The 15,973-nt window shown below is 36.7% G+C and overlaps 1 protein-coding gene across 2 annotated transcripts; it reads left to right on the top strand.

The window, feature by feature from the left end:
* Positions 1-6,208: 6,208 nt before the first annotated feature.
* Positions 6,209-14,025, top strand: LOC115699464 (DNA gyrase subunit B, chloroplastic/mitochondrial). Of its 2 annotated transcripts, XM_030626889.2 has the most exons (21): positions 6,209-6,497; positions 6,675-6,819; positions 7,221-7,301; positions 7,455-7,568; positions 8,268-8,324; positions 8,496-8,597; positions 8,734-8,884; positions 9,090-9,166; positions 9,335-9,445; positions 10,431-10,501; positions 10,837-10,978; positions 11,113-11,211; positions 11,317-11,445; positions 11,667-11,781; positions 12,078-12,145; positions 12,321-12,434; positions 12,543-12,659; positions 12,775-12,828; positions 12,913-13,018; positions 13,145-13,275; positions 13,597-14,025. In XM_030626889.2, the coding sequence occupies exons 1-21, from the start codon at positions 6,352-6,354 to the stop codon at positions 13,663-13,665; spliced, it is 2,199 nt and encodes a 732-aa protein (XP_030482749.1). In that variant the 5' UTR covers positions 6,209-6,351; the 3' UTR covers positions 13,666-14,025. The 2 variants fall into 2 exon arrangements, with proteins under 2 accessions (XP_030482749.1, XP_030482750.1); XM_030626890.2 differs by lacking the exons at positions 12,078-12,145; positions 12,321-12,434; positions 12,543-12,659; ... (2 more) ...; positions 13,145-13,275; positions 13,597-14,025 and adding an exon at positions 11,927-12,064 and having other exon boundaries at positions 6,215-6,497.
* The last annotated feature ends 1,948 nt before the right edge of the window (positions 14,026-15,973 follow it).

Genomic DNA, 15,973 nt, shown 5'->3' with positions numbered 1-15,973 from the left:
CCGTCCATCCACCTCAGCCTGCAGGGCGCGTAGTTGATCTTGGATCATGGTGTACTTTTCAGTAGTGAGCTGGACGATTCCCTCGGATACTACTGCCAAAGTAATGGGTGGAAAGTGCCCCGTTGTTGCTGCTGGCGTGGATGTTTCTCCGACTTGAGGGCCAGCGGCTTCAGGGAACAGATTGAGAGGTCTGACATTACCTCTCCTTATTTTGCCATTAATAACGTCCACAGGTGGCGCTCTAACTCCAGATAACGGAACATTCATCATTCCAATGTTGATGGACTCATTGTTAACACCCGTTTCCCACAGACGGTGCCAAATGTTGTCGAGCAAAATTCGCAACACCAAAAGTATGTAATAATATCAATGACAATAAGAAATTATTTGAAGAACAATTGCAAGTATTCGGCCTAAAATGGTGAGTACTCGGGCTGGGAACGTGAATGCTTACTAGAAAACTGGAAATAACAAGAAGACAAAGGATTATAGTAGTTCAGTCAGATCACAGTCTGCTTAGTCCACTCTAACAAGAGCTCTGTAGGTCTCATTTCATGGTGGATCACTCCTTTACATACAAAGCAAGTGTCCAATTAGTTATACAAAGATTGCATTCATTATCAATCCGTTTGCACATTGAATTACAATAATTAAACTAGAAAACGTAAACATCAATAAATGAATAACAATTTCTATTCACTAAATACAGCAACGTATGCGTCTTCTAATATGCGGGTGGACTGTTCATATTCTAGTATAAGCTCGCGGGCTTAAGATGGACCTAACATTTGATTAAGTTTAGGATGTCTGCGTTCTTATATAGTTGCATCTATGGACATCGTATGACAAGCTGATAGAATCTAGACACGCGAGTCTATATTGGTTTATCGAGGCTGTTTAGATCATTCCGATCAACTCGTATTAAAGAGAGTCGATCTCTGTGCTTTCGCATGAGTATAGAAAGGATACTCGCACATATCCCGAGACATGCGAGTTGGATCCGTTCTCTAGTCCCACATAATGCGAATTACAGTTATGCGATCAGACTTTGGTCATACTCGCATCATCTCGCTGACTTTAGCTCAGGCGAGGTTTAAACTCGAGGAGTCTCTCATGAACATCTCAACTTTCATTGGAAATCTGAATACACGTGTCCTCCGAACAGGAGTCTGGTCTCGAGTTTCTAGGTGAGAGAAATCTCACTATAACATCAGTGATTGTTTCTGTACTAAACCATGCTCCCTAGACTTTGATATGTACTAAATCATGCCCCTTAAATTTTGATATGTACTAAATCATGCCCCCTGAAATTTCATCCATGTTGGAATTTTTTTACTAAAATTAGACTAAAATCCTTAAATCTAACAATCTCAGTAGTTTAGGGAGAATCTTTAACGGCCAAAAAAGTTCAGGGGGTATGATTTGGTACATGTCAAAGTTCGGGGGGAAATATTACTAATTAGCCTAATAATTAATGTTTGAGTTTTAAAATAATTTTTACAAAAATACTGTTATATGGCATAAATTATTTTTGTATTATTTTGGCAATTTTTTTTTTCTTTTATACTATAAACACCAAAAAAAAAATGAGGCCTCCATCTTTTATACTCACGGACAGAACCACCACAGGAATACCAGAACAATCGGAAAACAACCATTAATTCCTATGAGATTGAGAAAAAAAGAGTGAAATCGACGTCAAATAAATAATCATGGCAAAACAACTGTAAAACAACACTAAAATAAATCAAACAAAAGAAAGCAAAACATAATTAAAAAAAACTAAAAAATGTTCTGCACAGCCTTAATACCCAATGCAATAGCAGTTATATTTACAAACTCAATCTTAAAAAATCAGAATAAAAAACTTACTAAAACAACACAAAAACTAATGTAAAACAATAAGCAGATATAACTACTTAGAAAAATAATAAGCATATATATATATAAATTATACTCACACTTAGAAAAACATAAAAGAACCACACACTTTAAAAAATAAATTATGGAAAATAACCGTAAAACAACACTAAAACAAATAAAAAAAACAAAAGAATAAACACGGTATAAAACTTATAAAAATACACGGTAACGAAGTAAAAAATACCACCTAGCAGTATTTTTATAAAAAAAATGGCAAAAGTCAGTATATCATGTAAATTTTCCAATTGTATTTGTATTCTGTTATAAAAAGATAAGTCCACTCGCCATTGTAGCAAATTTATCATAACATAATTTGTTTAAGTTGCGGCATTTTGGTCCAATAAATTTACCATAAAATGAGCAAGATTCGAACCCTTTCTGGACCAAAGCCTTTCAACAACCTCTTGATGATTAAAAATGGGAGGAAGTGGTTCATTCCACTTAGTAGCATCATCAAATTTGGCATTTCGCCTGGTTGACAGTAATAAATCCTTTTTCTTCATTTCGTCATACTCGGTGTTATAAATCTTCATAAAGAGTTTGTCAGTCGCCTTTATCTGGGCATGGTCTTCTTTTGACAATGAAGAAGGACAGATGGGTAAAGTGATGTTAAGTGGAGGAAGAGGTGAAAGGTTTATTCTATCCCTTGGCACTTTGTTAGAACAAGTGCTCCACCTGTTTGACCTCTCACTTCCCTAAATGTCCACTCATCTTCATCCAATTGACTCTGAGCCTCGCTTCCTGATAGCAGCCAATTAATGAAGCTTTTCCTTAGCCTCAACTCTTGTTCTCTTGCTATTTCCACCTAGCTCGGAGTCAGACCTTTTCCTTTGAGGGAACTTAGGTCCTCCACCATCATCCTCCTCTTCATCGTCCACGACAACCGGTCTCTACTGGAGAGGAACTATTGCCAAGGTAGTATCATTTACTCCTTCTTGAGAAGAAGAATCCACTGCTGAAGATGAATTTTGTTCTCTGTTGAACACCCAACAACAGTTTATCCATCAGTTTAAGTTTCTCATGGCAATAGCCAAAATATTCTTTGTTCCACTTACTCAGTAGTCGTCCGGTAGAAGCCAATTTTGTAACGAGTTGAAAACTTTGACACCCCGCACAGTAATACTCAACGCCTCCTTGACCACGTCAAAATAGGAGGGATCACGGGTCGTCGATGAAACGAAAAAGGCTTCTTGATGGTCTCCTAGTCCAATAAGAGATCCAAAAGGATGGGAGCATGCTCAGAAGATTTGATAGTAGTAAGGGAATTGACGACCGCTCTTTGAAACTAGATTAACCACTCAAGAGCCCCAATAACCCGATCAATATGCTCTTTAATAAGATCAGGGAACTAACATTTGTTTGACCAGATAAAGTAATTACCGACACTCCTAAGATCAATGCCCCCTGTGGTCAATAAAAAATCATTGAGAAGGGCAGCCTCACGATCAGAGACTAAACTACCGCCAACTTTGTCTACTTGATCCAAAACCAGGTTTAGGTCTCCCATCACCTTCGACAGGTCACGTAGGGAACCTACATGGAGCCCAAAATTTTCCCAAAACCCGCTACGATCAGTCCTAGATGGGAGGCCATAAACAAAAAAAGCCACCCAAGGAGGCTTGTTAAGGACATTAGAAATCTAACACAAATCACAAACTCATCCACACTTATGATTTTAATATCAACACCTTCTTTCCAACAGAGGCACATGCCCCCTGCCGAACCACGGGCATCCACCTCAACAACATCAAAAAACCCCAGATGCCTCCAAATATTATTCATACGATTACTCGAACTCTTAGTTTCCATTAAAAACATCACATCAGGATTCTCATCGATCACCAGACCCCAAAGGGTCTTCCTTGCCCGGGTTTGACCCAAACCCCGACAATTCTAGGATAAGAAAATCATGGGGCAGTGGGGGGCATGATACGACCTGCCTCCTCGACCACAGTAAAATTATGGATTTCCAAATAGCTTGATCCATCGAGTTTCTGAGTATGGATCACATTAGCATCAAACAGAAGAGACGTAGCATTGGAGAAAGTTACCACCAATTTACTTGTCTCACTTGCCATTTGCAACATAAGGGAAGAGCCATTTCCTTCATCAGCACGAATTTCTGAATATAGCCTATCGTCCTGCTCCAGGGAAATGAGGCTATCAGGCTTGTTCAAATGATTAGAGGTTTTCCTACACTTGTTGACCTCCCTGAATATATCAGAGCTTCCCTGCTCGTTGGGCTTTTCATATTGTTTGTTCCCCAGACCATTAGGAGTAATACTCATGCGTCTATTTCCTTCAGGCCCGCGCTGCACCAATCCACTCCTGGGGAGTTATAGCTAAGTTCTCCAAAAGCATCAACTGGTTGGATGTAGTCTGACTGAAGTAGGGCCTTCTAGGCCAAATCTTTTGAAGTATCCCCTATGAAGTCGATCCCCGTGCTTTTCTTTCTTTTTGACCCAAAGAGTGGCCCATCAAGGGAATTTTTGAGCCCAAATGCAGTTTTTTTGGCAACTCCTTTAGGCCCAATTAAATTCGAGACTTTGGTTTTTGGCCTACCACGCTTTCTAGACCTATCCTTTGAAGACGAGGCTCAAAACACCAGAGGATTAGGTAACAACGGCTCAGAGACTTCTCTGTCGGCAACTGGCAGCCCCATGGGGACCCCCGACGGCCCACGCACAGAGAAAGTATGGTCCCCCACCATAACAATCATTCATTCTTTTTGGCAAGAAGGCATCCCCATGCCATTATCAGTACGATGACCACCAACAATCTGGTTAGCAGACTGTTGAACATTCTCTTTTGCCGGCGTCATTCTCTGACGATTAGAACCATCCTCAGCCAGCGCCTCTGCTATGAGAGGAGTCCCAACTAATGCATGTTCCACTATAGACCATAAGTGTGAAATAACTTTTGGCCTCAAATCCCTTTTCATTCTGTCCCGAGTATCGATATCCTGCGCTTCCAAAAGAGAGAAACTATTCTCAATGCGAGACCCCAATCTGAGCCAAGGTCCATAAAAGGACATTGAGCGACCATCATCCAAGCATAACATTCTTTTCTTACCAGAACACAAAGCCTCTTCATGACCTATCCAACCACATTTGAAGCAAAATAGCAGGAGTCTCTCATATTTGAAATACGCCCAAATTTTATTATGCCCTTCATCCAGTAGGGACGCACCAGCCATTAAGGGAACCTCCAGATTAATACAAACTCTGAACCGAAGATACTCATTAACTATTAAACCCCCTTTTCTAACCGGACACGCATGAATACAAGTACCAAGCCAGCTTGCCATGGTGACAGCCCCAGCATCAGCCATGAACCGAGTTGGGACACCCAGAGCACGAACCCAAATCTCCATACTCTTCAAATCAGTAGATTGCCATCTACCATCATCATGCATTGGGCACACAAGCATAAAACCACCACAGGGAGACCACAGGGCCATTCAAAGGATAACTTGAGCTTCTAAAGCTTTTTCGAGTCTAAACACGAAGATTCTCCTCTGTTTTATCCACTTCCTGAAATCGCCAACCTTTAGACAACTTCCACATCCAAGAAAGTGCACCCCTCAACGTGCCATTGAACATCCCCCGTTTAGTAAAAAATCGCCCCACAATAGACCTAGCAATAATATCCTTCGCAACAGGGATATCTGGTTCGATTTGTAGAGTAAAATCTTCAAGCAAGAAATTCTCATTCTCCTCCATAGTCTCCTCTATCAAAGAGGTCCTCTCTAGGTGAACAAACTGAGTATCCATAAAAGCAAACAAACCCATCCCTGAGAATCGCACAACACAAAACACTCTATTCAGCCAACACAAATACCAGGCAAAATTAGGGTTATCCTTTGAGGATAAAATGAGAAAATTGAGACTCTTGCACATTTGAAAATGCAAACCCTACCGAAAGGAGGTAAGGTACAAGGACCTAAGACACCACGACGGGTCCGCACCACCACTTCCCACCATCGGGGATGACCCTGGAAACCAGTACTGTCAGAAAACGCGCACACCACTACCCGTACAGAAAGAGAAAATGCTCCTATATATATATATTTTTTTTATATTTGTGTACGTTGTAGTTATTTTTTTTTTCGAATTTCTTAAAAATTTACACGATATTTTAAATAACGATAACATACATAACTATACAAAAATTTCGATTAAAATTTATTTCGAATACCAAAATAGATAAAAATACATTCTTTTAAGAATCCATTGTAGAATTTTCAATTATATATATAAAAAAGAGATGAAAATAAAATTATTCAAAGGGTGGGTGGAGGGAAATAAAAAGAGGGGATAGGGTTTTAGGACAGGGAGGGAGAGTAAGGAAGCGAGGGAAAAGACAGCTCGTGTACATGTACAGGGGTGTCCTCTGTACTAAAAACAAAATCAAAATATCAAAATTTTAATGGCGCTTCAGCTCCTTCCCAAACCTCCTCCTTATCTTTATCTTCGTTTCATGGCTTCTCGCTTTATCTCCTACTCTTCCCTTCACTCTCACTTCCATTCTTCTTCTTTGCTCCCTCGGCCTTTGTTATTCGTTAAAGCACCCAGGTACTCTCCCTTTCTTTATCTTTACCATTTTTTTCCCTTTTGGCTGTTTCTGTTTGGTTACCAGGAAAGATGTTTTTTTGGGGTTCGTTTTAGTGGTTTTTCTAGCATTTCCTGAGAAAAATGAAAAATAGATTTGGGGGTTTTTAGTTGTTGCGTTTGTATTTGTTGTTATTCCAGGTCGGATTTTCTATTGAGGAAGAGTTCATGTTGTTTTCCGCTTCCAAATGCGGTCACTCCGAGAGCATTCATGTCATCTGGGGCAGCAACTGAAGCTCCACAAGCAAGCGCCAGTTCGAAATCATATGGGTCTGATCAAATTCAGGTGAGCCTGGATTCTGTGCTATTTGTGCATGGTAGAATATGGATTAAGCAGAATAAATGATGTTGGAAGTAAGAAGTAATTGTAATAAATTTGGTATAGGCTGTAATTTATCTTGTGAAATATAGCATATAGGGCGAGTGGTTCGGCCTGTAATTTGGTCTGGTTTCACAGCACATTGGGACAATCATTGCTACTTAACCATTTCTTAGAGCCTGTCTCCCTCCTAAAGATTATGGATTAAGTGTTAATGCCCGAACAACTTGACATCAGAAATGAAAATGTGTCTTGTTGAATCCCAAAACAAGAAAAGAAAAAAGATAATAAATAATTTATTTGTGAGGTAGCTATATCTATTCAAAAATTCACTTTTGATCATGCTGATTACTGAATTACTTAATTAGGTGCTGGAAGGATTGGATCCTGTTAGGAAAAGGCCAGGGATGTACATTGGAAGTACAGGACCTCGTGGTTTGCATCATTTGGTATAATTTCTCTCTCTCTCTCTCTCTCTCTCTCTCTCTCTCTCTCTCTCTCTCTCTCTCTCTCTTTTATATCTCCAGGCAACATCAGTTACATGCCCTTTGTCGGGTTGATCTGAGATGAATTTGCAAATAATTTTATGTTTGGTCTTTTAGGTTTATGAAATATTGGATAATGCTGTTGATGAGGCTCAGGCAGGATATGCTACAAATATTGAGGTTGTGTTACACGAAGACAATTCTGTGAGCATCACTGATAACGGTCGTGGGGTATGCTTCTTTCTTTCATTTTCTTCGAAATTTATTTATTTGTTTTTATCTTTTTATCATAAAGAAATATAGCAGCTTAGTGTAGTGGAAAATCTTTTTATCATAAAGATGATTAAAATAAATTTATATGAGTGCAGTTGGGATTATCAGCTTTTATTAATTACCTTTGTTATGCTAATTCTGATTTTTGTATGTAGTTGGGATTTTAAATTTTATTACTTCTTGCATGACTTATATGTTTTTGGTAGATTTGTATGGGAAAACAAGTTCAGGATCTTTGGAATGCTCGTATAAAATTGTTTATATTTATTTCTCGTAATAGTAGAGTACAGTACACTATTGTCAGCCAGAAGGAATTGCATTTTAAACTTTTATGAATTTTATAGCATTTTTCTTCTTCTTTTTATTACACACAAAAACACATTCTTCTTGAAATTGTGGATGTTGATTCCATGCATTGCTTTTTGTTATTATTATTCTTCTTTTACTTTATAGAGTACCCAAGTTCTGCTTCTGCTCATTTTTGTTTTTTTTTTAACAGGCACTTCAGCACTTATATATTAATTTAGAGAATCTTCTTGATAACTTAACTTTGCAATTTGAGTTGATGATAGCTTTTTTTATCCTCATTGGAGACTGTATTAACAGTATTGTTGCAATTATACCAGTCTCACTTATGGTATTACTTCATTTTTGCAGATCCCTATTGAGATGCACCCAGTGACCAAGAAATCCTCACTGGAGACTGTATTAACGGTATTGTTGCAAAAAATATTAACATCTCTCCATTTTTTTTTTCGCAGCAATTGTATATCTCTACTTTTGCATCTAAGTATCACTTTTTTTTTTTCCTTTGCAAGAAAAAGATGTATTTCTGAAAAATATAAATATATCCTTTCATTTGGTTCTTGTGATTCAATTTTACAGGTTTTGCATGCTGGTGGCAAGTTTGGTGGTTCTAGTAGTGGATACAGTGTATCTGGTGGACTACATGGTGTAGGTTTATCAGTTGTTAATGCCTTATCCGAGGTGTGTTTTTTGCCTGTAGATTCAGCTTGCTTGAATTTTTTCCTTTTTTGGTATTTAAGTTTCTAATTCAGATTTTTGTAAGCCTTTGTTTGTGACATTTATTATTTGAAATCCTTTATGATTGATACCTTGGTAGGCATTGGACGTTACAATTTGGCGTGACGGAATGGAATATCGTCAAAGTTACTCTCGTGGTAAACCTGTGACCACTCTTATATCTCAAGTCCTTCCAGCTGAATTGAAGAATCAGCAAGGAACGCGCATTAAATTTTGGCCCGATAATGAAGGTCTTGTTACCCTCAACTGTTGTACAATTAAAAATTATTATATTCTACTCGAGGCTAACTTAAGTGGCTGGGTGTTTGTGGGAGGGGGAAGGAGTTTTAATCCCCCACTGTATCAAAAACATAAATTGAAATAGATAAAATTATGGTAAATTTGAATCAAAATTTTTTAATGGTTTTTTCACTAAATTATTGAATTTCCCTGCAGTATTTACAACTGCAATTGAATTTGATTACAACACAATTGGTGGAAGAATAAGAGAACTAGCTTTTCTGAACCCTATGGTATGGTTATGCCTTTGTTTCTGCCAAACTTATTCTCATTAATTTTTTGCCCTTGCATAGAGTGAGAATTTTTCAGTGCGCCTTAGTTTTTATGTACCACAGTGCTTTTCTTTCCATGGGACCACTGTTAAAAGTTTTGTGCTTATCCTTGGGCCTGAATTTTGGCAGCTTACTATCAATCTCAGAAAAGAAGATAGTGATCCGGATAAAGTTCAGTCTAATGAATACTTTTATGCTGGGGGGTTAGTTGAATATGTGAAATGGCTTAATACTGATAAGGTACGGCTAATATTTCCCCCTCTTCCCCTCTTGTTGGTGCCTTTCTATTTTAATTTAATTTTTGTCTTGACCTGAATTTCATTCCAGATTTGGATGAGCTCCAATATCAACGTCGAGTTTCTTTTTTTGTAAATGGGTGTACTGTGTTGTTGTATTATGAATGCATAGTTGGGAGTTTTTATTTTTCAAATTGCTTTACCTGAAGTTCAGACTGCATTTGGATGAGCTTCAATTTCTACATCTTGTTTTGTTTCTCCTTCTTTAAATAGTTGTTCCTAGTGATTGGCAATGTTTAAAAAGGTTAGTTTAAGCCTCAAGGTGATTGTTCATGATAAGCCTCAAATCTTGCATATAAAAATCTATTTTTTAAATTGTAAATTTCTAAAACTAATAAACCATGACACTAGAAATCAATTATATGTTTGATTTGAACTAGTTGCATGTGATTTCATGTGGTATTTTCTAACTAATGCTAGGTTGTACGAATAAATTACTCTCTAGGCACTATTGTTAGGCACAATACTTAGAAAAGTCACTTTTAGCGCACCATATTCAATTATGCAATTGTGATTAAGCTAGTTTTGTTGGGCACGACACTTCTAATAAGCCCAAAATAAATGAGGCTCCTTGTTTGGGTGCCTCACACAAAGAGGTGTAAGCCTCTCTTCTCTTCCCTAAGGACATTATTGAATGCCATAGTTTGAGGCGAAAAAGCCTTTCTAGGCATTGGTGACCTTGTTAAGCTAATGATCACATGTCAACTTCTTTTGTAGATGATGCCTTATCATCTCTTGTAATTCTTTTGTAATCCTTTCCCCTTTGTAATACCATTAACGTTTCTCACAAAGAAAGAAAGGTGCGACATATATGCATGTAGTATAGAGTTGGCATTCTTTTTATGGCTCTATATGAATAGTGTCCTACTTAGCATTTTTGGATTGGCTTTTTCATATATCTGTAGCTGACTAAAAGTTCTCTGATCCAGAAACCACTTCATGACATTGTGGGTTTTAGAAAAGAAGTTGATGGAATCTCAATAGATGCTGCTCTCCAATGGTAAGCCATTTCTTCAGTAATTCCTAATCATCCGTTTAGAAAATTGATGTCAAAGCATTTTCATCAACACTTATTGAATACTTTAAATTTCTTTTAGTCTTATGGTTTATCACGATTCACGACCTTGTCATTATCGTACAAAGTTTGCATGGGATATATTAGGTGTAAGTTTCCTAAAGGAGTACATAGAGTAGTCAGGCCAACGATTTTTTTTTCAAGAGGTGTGGGGTTGATTGTTCATGGGTCTATCTGAAAATTACAGTGTGCATTGGGAAGATCTATTGAAAGAAAGAAATTATAGATAACAACAAATCTATCTCTTTTGCTCTTACCAGGTGTTCAGATGCCTATTCAGATACAATGCTGGGATATGCTAATAGCATACGCACGGTTGATGGTGGCACACATATAGATGGTATGAAGGCTTCATTAACAAGAACTCTCAATAACCTAGGCAAGAAATCAAAAATCATTAAGGTGTGTCCTTTCTAGTTCACCATGTATTTTGGTTACAAATTCCTAGCATTTACATGGTATGGAGCATTGAGACTGAACTGTAAATCACATAGAAAAGAATCATATTCCATGTTGATGTTATTCATTTTAATCAGGAAAAAGATATTACTTTGAGCGGTGAGCATGTAAGAGAGGGATTGACATGCGTTATCTCAGTCAAGGTTCCAAACCCAGAGTTTGAAGGCCAAACCAAGGTGCTTCTACTTTTCTTTTTGCTGTTCCTCTAATTCTTATTGATGGTATTTTTTTTTTGTGGTACTTTTGTTATTTACTTTTATACTTATATTTGTCGAAAAAAGACAAGATTGGGAAATCCAGAAGTGAGGAGGGTGGTTGATCAAGCTGTTCAGGAGTATCTTACTGAGTTCTTGGAGTTGCATCCTGATGTGCTTGATTCAATTCTTTCCAAGTCTCTAAATGCTCTCAAGGTATTCTTTTCTGGCTTACGCTATGCAATCTATTCCTTGATTGATACATAACTTAAGCTTTCTACTTCAAATACTATGTATGTCTGACATCTTACAATCAGAAATGTGAATTTTGAGAAAAGAATCCAAATAGAGAAATATAAACAATCTTAGAAGTTATAATATATTTTTTCATGTTAGTTTTGTTTCTCTAATGTTGCACCTCCACTCTCTTTTTTTAGGCTGCTTTGGCAGCAAAGAGAGCTAGAGAACTAGTGAGACAAAAAAGTGTGTTACGATCATCATCTCTTCCAGGAAAATTAGCTGATTGTTCATCAACAAATCCTGAAGAAGCTGGTAAGTTGTACATCTTTTTTACAAAAATCACATCTTTTTTTAAAAAAATCACTTCCTAAAGAGAACTAAAGCTAGCATTTTATGTATACATATTGTTGGTTGTACTAAGCTTTAAGAGATAAGGCTATTCCTATGGTTTGTGTAGTTTTTTCACAGTATGCTATTTCCGCTCCGTTGTAACTTGTAAGAGTCATGGACCATGTTTCACCATAATAGGATCTTATGAGTCATTTTGGGAAATTCTGGAATTAATTGATCTATGCATCTACAATTTCTTCACATTCCCATTTTCCCAGAAATCTTTATAGTTGAAGGGGACTCAGCTGGCGGAAGTGCAAAACAAGGTCGTGATAGGCGCTTTCAGGTGAATTCAACTAGTTGTGATTTTTCTTCTCTCTATTATCGACCAATTAGATATTTGTACTGTGTTCTAGCTGTTTATGCTGTGAAAATATTTTAATTTGGAAGCAAAAATATGATGGAAAAAGTTATTCCTTAATATGATTGTAAACTATTGATCATAAAATCTTTGCTGGCAGGCGATTCTCCCTCTCAGGGGTAAAATATTGAATATTGAAAGAAAAGATGAAGCGGCAATGTACAAAAATGAAGAGATTCAAAATCTAATTCTTGGTCTTGGACTTGGAGTGAAGGTCTGTCAAAGATTACATTTCTCTAATTTCTGAAAGCTTGTTTTTTTTCCTTCTGCAAGGAACTCTCTAAATGATTATTCAGGTATGATATGCTTCTCCTTGCTTCAGGGAGAGGATTTTAAAAAGGAGGCTCTACGATATCATAAGATTATCATCTTAACAGATGCTGATGTTGATGGTGCTCACATTCGGACTCTGCTATTGACATTTTTCTTCAGATATCAGGTAGGAGTTGATCAGCTTTTTGTGAAATTTTGATTTTATTGTAAGGTATACAGACAAACTGGAGAAAGTAAATTAGATTAATCCAGTTTTGATTTGATACTGTTTTTGCTTACAGAAAGCGTTGTTTGACGAAGGTTGTATATATGTTGGTGTACCACCCCTATTCAAGGTTTGCCCATAGCTATGATGAAATCAAAGAGAGCATCTTGTGTATTTAGTCGAATTAAATTTTTGCATTTTCTGAAATCATCAGGTTGAGAGGGGCAAACAAGTGTACTATTGCTATGATGATGCTGAGCTTAAAAAGGTTCAGCGCTCCTTCCCATCAAATGCATCATACAATATTCAGAGGTTCAAAGGTAAGCCTTTTCAAAAGTATATCTCAGTTATAATGAATCCATGTATTGAGTGGGCTTAGAATATATTTTCACTGTACAGTACAGCCTTTCATCTAATGATATGTTTAATTTATTGGTTCAATCCAGGACTGGGTGAAATGATGCCTCTTCAACTATGGGAGACTACTATGGATCCAGAGCGTAGGATGCTTAAGCAGTTGATGATTGAGGATGCTGCAGAAGCAAATATGGTTTTCTCTTCTCTCATGGGTGCTCGGGTAAGTTTTTTGATGCCCTTGAACTCGCTCAAATTGTTTATAAATTATAAATGTAGCAGCTCACTTTTTACCCGACTGGTGGCGATCATCTGTATATAATTTCTCTTTTCTTGTGCCATAGGCCAATAGGTTTATTAGAGTATTAGAATGTGGTTTGAGCCATTGCAACTTTAATGTCAAGTTACCACAAATTATGCTACATGAGAAAAATTGGATTCATCGGTTCTGCTAGAAGGCTGTTTATGCATTCAAGAATATATCTGGTTTCTTAACTTGTAGGGTGATGACGACGAATGCTTTATTGTTTATTTCTTTTGCTAGGTCGATTACCGGAAGGAACTTATACAGAATTCTGCGAACATGATTGGTGCTCATCAGCTAGATATTTAAGGAGGCGAATAAAAGTTGGTCGTCATGTTCTGATATTGTACATGTAATTGTTACAATAAATGGCAGAGAAAACTTGTTAGCGGTGGTGGGTGATAAAAAGAGTACCGCTTGATTCATTCTGGATGGTGAGACATTAAGAAAGAATCAAATACAAGACCCTCTAATGTACTGGAGATTTTTCGGTGTTGGTGATAATCTCCATGAAGTTGGGTCGGATTTTGGTGGTTTTGAGTATACAAGTGAAGTGATCTTGTTCATATAATTTATCTGTGTTACTAGGTCTTACGGTTTTGTTACAGAATCAGATTATTTGACATTAATTTAAATTTAGAAAAAAAGAAAAAGGAAAGTTCATTTCTACTATTGCTTCAGAGAGAAATATATTAATGAAAATTATTGATTAAATTTAAAGTAAAACTTTCATTCATAATACTGTCGTGATGTGGGGATCCCTTGCTAATAAAATTCTTTTACAACCAATTACAAAACCGTCATTACAAAGGTAGGTTACATTTCAAATCATAGAAAAGAAGGTTAATCTTGCTTCTCAAAAGATAAGCCACTACGACTGATAAATACATTGCTGGAAGACCTCTGACTCATGGCCGAACACAATTGTTATTCTTCTATTTTTACCTGCACCATGAAGCACCCGTGAGTCACAATGACCCAACAAGAAAAGCTACTAGACAGATTGCATTGAAAACGCAATTATTCATATCACAACATAATATATATACTTGTCATTCAAATCATATCCAGTATGCATATATAATTTAGCATTCATGCAAACACATATCACACACTACATGAAAGTCTAACAATTCACTTTAAACAACTTCATTATTACAATAAACAGATATTCACACAATCTCCGTGCTTCACAAAGCACTCAAATCACACATATTCCCAATAATCACCTAATTTCAGTGCTTTACAAAGCACCCTTACTACTCGTTGTCCACGAGCTGTGTATGTCACTATCGTTGCCCGATATAGCGAACGATAAGTAAGAAACCTAATCGCGGTTTCAAGAGTAATTACTTATAACGGTAATGATCGTATCTTCTCTTGATCATAATTGAGTCACAAACGATAATAATCGTTACCTCGATCATAATCGAGTCACAAACGATAATAATCGTTACCTCGATCATAATCGAGTCATAAAAAGTAATAATTGCTATCTCGATCATAATCGAGTCACAAATAGTAATAATTGTTTCTCACTTAACATGTACAACACATATAGCTTTTCTTACCTCAGTCCAGAAATTAAGCATGCGGGCCGACCTGAATGGAATAAAGCTCGACGATCCCGGGTCCTATGTTACGACAAAGAAATTCTATAAACGACTTATCCATATTCCAAACAAACCCTAGCTCCATAACTGGACAAATTTCTAACTCCCCACTGGTTTAAAATAACTCAACTGTCATTAAAATATCCCATTCTAAGCTCTGGAAAACACCTCGAACAAAATCAGTTTCGAAGCCTAAAACCAGGATTTCCTCTGTTGGCAAAACTGGTTGACCGGTTTCACTATGCCTGTAAAATCGGTTAATCGATTTTCCCTGCTACAGAAATGGGAAAACTCTAATTTGTTGCTCCAAAACTCAACCAATTCTTCACCAAACATGCTCAAACCTTCTAGAGTAATTCCATATCATAAAAACATTGTAACCAATCAATTAATACCCAAAAATTATCAAAATAAACAAAACACCATGATTGAGCAAACTTAAGTTCTTAAACATCAATTCCTTCATTTCTAACTTTAACAGCCATGGTAATCATTTATTCAATTTTACTGTTTCAGTGATTGTTTATGTACTAAACCATGTTCCCCAGACTTTGATATCTACCAAATCATGCCCCTCAAAATTTGATATGTACTAAATCATGCCCCTTGAACTTTCATCCATGTTAGAATTTTTTTACTAAAATTAGACAAAAGTCCTTAAATCTAACAATCTCAATAGTAGTTCAAGGGACATGATTTGGTACATGTCAAAGTTCGGGGGAAAAAATTACTAATTAGCCGAAAAAAATGTGTAAAAATATTGCTATCTAGATTACAGTATTACTATCATATTTCCTCAACTTTATTACCATTAGATCAACAATCAAGGGCTAAAAAAGTATCCCTAAGATAGGGACAAAACCAAGATCTCTACCATATTAGAATATTTTATATATGGAAGTTATTTTCTAATTAAGGAAATGATTTTCTATTTAAGGAAATAAATAAATAATTGATTTTCTGATAAATGAATATTTTATATTCATTAAATCTGGACAAAATCA

The sequence above is a fragment of the Cannabis sativa genome, chromosome 8 (assembly GCF_029168945.1).
Source record: "Cannabis sativa cultivar Pink pepper isolate KNU-18-1 chromosome 8, ASM2916894v1, whole genome shotgun sequence".
NCBI lineage: Eukaryota > Viridiplantae > Streptophyta > Magnoliopsida > Rosales > Cannabaceae > Cannabis > Cannabis sativa.
Note: the sequence above shows the minus strand (reverse complement) of the source record. Positions and strands in the feature narration are given on the sequence as shown.

Bases quoted from the DNA above. Each gene is read 5' to 3' on its own strand.
- LOC115699464 (XM_030626889.2), top strand. From the start codon at position 6,352: ATGGCGCTTCAGCTCCTTCCCAAACCTCCTCCTTATCTTTATCTTCGT. The intron at 7,302-7,454 runs GTATAATTTCTC...TTGGTCTTTTAG, and splicing joins CTCGTGGTTTGCATCATTTG to GTTTATGAAATATTGGATAA. The intron at 8,885-9,089 runs GTCTTGTTACCC...ATTTCCCTGCAG, and splicing joins ATTTTGGCCCGATAATGAAG to TATTTACAACTGCAATTGAA.